The 3,961-nt window shown below is 54.7% G+C and overlaps 1 protein-coding gene across 1 annotated transcript in view; it reads right to left on the bottom strand.

Moving 5' to 3' along the window:
- Nucleotides 1-1,847, bottom strand: part of LOC144611788 (TNF receptor-associated factor 3-like) — an 18,290-nt gene extending 16,443 nt beyond the window's left edge. The window contains exons 1-2 of the mRNA XM_078431042.1: nucleotides 1,761-1,847; nucleotides 681-845 (exon numbers count right to left, since the gene is read on the bottom strand). Of these exons, the coding sequence (XP_078287168.1) occupies nucleotides 681-845; nucleotides 1,761-1,832 (237 nt within the window). The 5' untranslated portion in view covers nucleotides 1,833-1,847. The remainder of the gene's footprint in view (nucleotides 1-680; nucleotides 846-1,760) is intronic.
- Between the last annotated feature and the right edge of the window lie 2,114 nt (nucleotides 1,848-3,961).

The raw sequence follows: 3,961 nt of genomic DNA, 5'->3' as shown, positions 1-3,961 counted from the left end.
CCTGCCTCTAACGTGTCCAAACCCTTAATAATCTTATATGTTTCGATAAAACCCCCTCTCACCCTTCTAAATTCCAGTGTATACAAGCCTAGTTGCTCGTCTTTCAACATACGACAGTCCCGCCATTCCGGGAATTAACCTAGTAAACCTACGCTGGTGCTGTAGGGCAGCTACTCCACCACTTCTTAAGGAGGGTTCAGACCAGAAGCATCCTATTCCTTTTCTCCCGAAATACTGCCTGTCCCGCTGAGTTACTCCAGCAATTTGTACAGAAGCAGCATCTGCAGTTCCTTCCTACACAAGGCATGTACACCGTATGCCTTCTTTTCCACAACAAGGGTCTTGACCACCACAAGACAGTAACCCCAGCAACTGTGATCTTCCATGTCAAGGTTCCAGCGAGGACTTTGGGTTTTTTGTTTGCACTCACGAGGTGTAGTTCTCCCAAAACAAGACCTGCATGGGACAGGTTTGGAGGGTTATGGGCCAAACGTGGGCAGGTGGGACACGTGTAGCTGGGACATGTTGGCCGGTGTGGGCAAGTTGGGCCGAAGGGCCTGTTTCCACGCTGTATCACTCTGTGACTCTTTGACCACGGTGATTTACGTTTTTTTAATCCATTTCCAGTAATGTGCGTGTGTGCAGGAAGTGAATCTTGGGAGAGCATCGTGTCTCGTTACCTTTAGCTCAGCCACTGTTGTTCCTGCCTGGCAGTATTCACACTCCACTTCCCGCTGTCTACATTTGAGGTTTAAATGGTCTCTCAGGTCTTGTTGCAGAACCAGTTCGGAGCAGCCCGGCCGCGAGCAAGGGACTCGCTGGAAGGAACAGGTCTTCAGATGGCCCTGGGGGGGGAACAGAGGCCACAAAACGTGGTGAATCTCCATGCACCAGAGAGAACCTCAGTCTCAAATACAGCCCATGGCAGTGAAACCAAGATCAGTGTGGGTCCCATCCCATCCTCACCACACCGAGCCCAACCCAACAACGTCTCACTCCAACCCCCATCCTATCCCCACCAACACTGACCCCAACCCATCCCCACCAACACTGACCCCAACCCATCCCCACCAACACCGAGCCCAACCCATCCCCACCAACACCAAGCCCAACCCATCCCCACCAACACCGAGCCCAACCCATCCCCACCAACACTGACCCCAACCCAACAACAATAGACAATAGACAATAGGTGCAGGAGTAGGCCATTCGGCCCTTCGAGCCAGCACCACCATTCAATGTGATCATGGCTGATCATTCTCAATCAGTACCCCGTTCCTGCCTTCTCCCCATACCCCCTGACTCCGCTATCTTTAGGAGCTCTATCTAGAACTGGTGTGAGCAGTTGATCGATGGTCGTTGTGGACTCGATGGGCTGTTTCCACGTCTCACTCCAATCCCATCCCATCCCCACTAACACTGACCCCGACTCAAACCCACCAACATGGACCCTAACCCATCCCCACCAACACTGACCCCGACTCAAACCCACCAACATGGACCCTAACCCATCCCCACCAACACTGACCCCGACTCAAACCCACCAACATGGACCCTAACCCATCCCCACCAACACTGACCCCGACTCAAACCCACCACACCGTCCCCACTCTGTCCGCACCAACACTGACCCTAACCCATCTCAACACTCTGTCTTGGTCACTGCAGATTAATTGTTGCTGAATCCTGCAATGCTCTCCCCAACACCTCCTTCACCACAAGGACTGCAAGGGCTGAGACCCTTCTATGCCAGTTCTCACCTCCAGACCACCCAGCATGATCTGCACGTTGCACCCTGCTTTGTTGTTCCTGCAGTAAACCCACAGTCCCATTATCTCCTTCCGGCAACAATTTCCCCCCTCCCCATCTCCCCCCTCCCCATCTCCCCCCTCCCCATCTCCCCATATCCCTCCTCCCCATCTCCCCCTCCCCATCTCCCCCCTCCCCATCTCCCCCTCCCCCTTCCCCATCTCCCCCTCCCCATCTCCCCCTCCCCATCTCCCCATCTCCCCCCTCCCCCCTCCCCATCTCCCCCTCCCCCTTCCCCATCTCCCCCTCCCCATCTCCTCCCTCCCCACCTCCCCCCTCCCCCACCTCCCCCCTTCACCATCTCCCCCTCCCCTTTCCCCATCTCCCCATCTCCCCCCTCCCCCCTTCACCATCTCCCCCCTCCCCCTTCCCCATCTCCCCCTCCCCATCTCCCCCCTCCCCCCCTTCACCATCTCCCCCTCCCCCTTCCCCATCTCCCCCCTCCCCATCTCCCCATCTCCTCCCTCCCCACCTCCCACCTCCCCCCTCCCCACCTCCCCCTTCGCCATCTCCCCCTCCCCCTTCCCCATCTCCCCCTCCCCATCTCCCCATCTCCTCCCTCCCCACCTCCCCCCTCCCCACCTCCCCCCTTCACCATCTCCCCCTCCCCCTTCCCCATCTCCCCATCTCCCCATCTCTCCAACCCCCCTCCCCATCTCCCCCCTCCCCATCTCCCTGTCTACCCCCTCCCCATCTCCCCATCTGCCCCTCTCCATCTCCCACCACCCCACCTCCACACACCACTTGGAATCAAGAACCAGAGGACAGGTTTAAGGTGAGGGGGGGAAGATATAATTGGAACCCGAGGGGTCACTTTTTTACACAAAGGGCAGTGTGTGTGTGGAACGAGCAGCCGGAGGAGGTAGTTGAGGCAGGGACTATCGCAATGTTGAAGCAGCATTTAAGTACATGGATAGGACGGGTTTCGAGGGTTATGGGCTAAACATGGGCAGGTGGGACTAGTGTAGATGGGACATGTTTGTCGGTGTGGGCAAGTTGGACTGAAGAGCCTGTTCCTGTGCTGTAATACTCCACATCTCTCCATCTCTATCTCTCTATGTCTCTATGTCTCTGTGTCTCTATGACTCTATGACCAAGACTATGACCAAGACTATGACTCTATGACCAAGACTATGACTATGACCGACTCTATGAGCATCTTCTTGCACTCTTGCAGTCCGTGCGGTGAAGGAGGTGGTGGGGAGAGCCTTGCAGGATTCAGCAACAATGAATCTGCAGTGACCAAGACAGAATGAAGGGGAACTCAGGGGAGATGATGTGATGATGTGATGATGCTCACTTGCTACCCTTGGTGTAGAGGTGGCTGCTTTGGGAGGTGCTATTGAAGTATTGGAACAGGGGAGGCCGGGTGGCACAGCGGTAGAATTGCTGCCTGAGACCCGGGTTCAATCCTGACTACGGGTTTCTGAGGCTGTGGGAGAGAGAGGGGGCTGCAAAACTCAGCTGCCAAAGTTGGAATGATTAACCTCATGTCCATAAGAGATAGGAGCAGAATTAGGCCATTCAGCCCACCAAGTCTACTCTACCATTCAATCATGGCTGATCTATCTCTCCTTCCAACCTCGGCCATTCTCCTGCCTTCTCCCCATGACCCCTGACACCCTGAATTTCAGGGGTGACTCAGAGAGCACAGGAATCTCGCAAGGTGTTAAGGGTGTAGTTGTAGTAGGGCGGAGTGGTGGCACCATGGTAGAGTTGCTGCCTTACAGCGCTTACAGCACCAGAGGTGTGGGTTCAATCCCAACTATGGGTGCTGTCTGTACAGAGTTTGTATCTTCTCCCCATGACCTGCGTGGGTTTTCTCCGGGTGCTCCGGTTTCCTCCCACACTCCAATGACGTACAGGTTTGTAGGTTAATTGGCTTGGTGTAAGTGTAAACTGTCCCTAGCGTGTGTAAGGTGGTGCTAATGTGTGGGGATCGCTGGTCGGCGCGGACTCAAGGGCCTGTTTCCGCTTTGTATCTCTGGACTAAAACCGAAACTAAACTAAGTTGTGTGAACCTTAGACTAGGAGAACCTTAAACTAAACTGTGTGAACCTTAGACTAGGAGAACCTTAAACTAAGCTTTGTGAACCTTAGACTAGGTGAACCTAACCTTAGACTGGGTGAACCTTAAACTAAACTGTGTGAA

Source organism: Rhinoraja longicauda, chromosome 41 (assembly GCF_053455715.1).
Source record: "Rhinoraja longicauda isolate Sanriku21f chromosome 41, sRhiLon1.1, whole genome shotgun sequence".
NCBI lineage: Eukaryota > Metazoa > Chordata > Chondrichthyes > Rajiformes > Arhynchobatidae > Rhinoraja > Rhinoraja longicauda.
The sequence above is the reverse complement of the archived record's forward strand: the minus strand, read 5'-3'. Positions and strand labels throughout refer to the sequence as shown.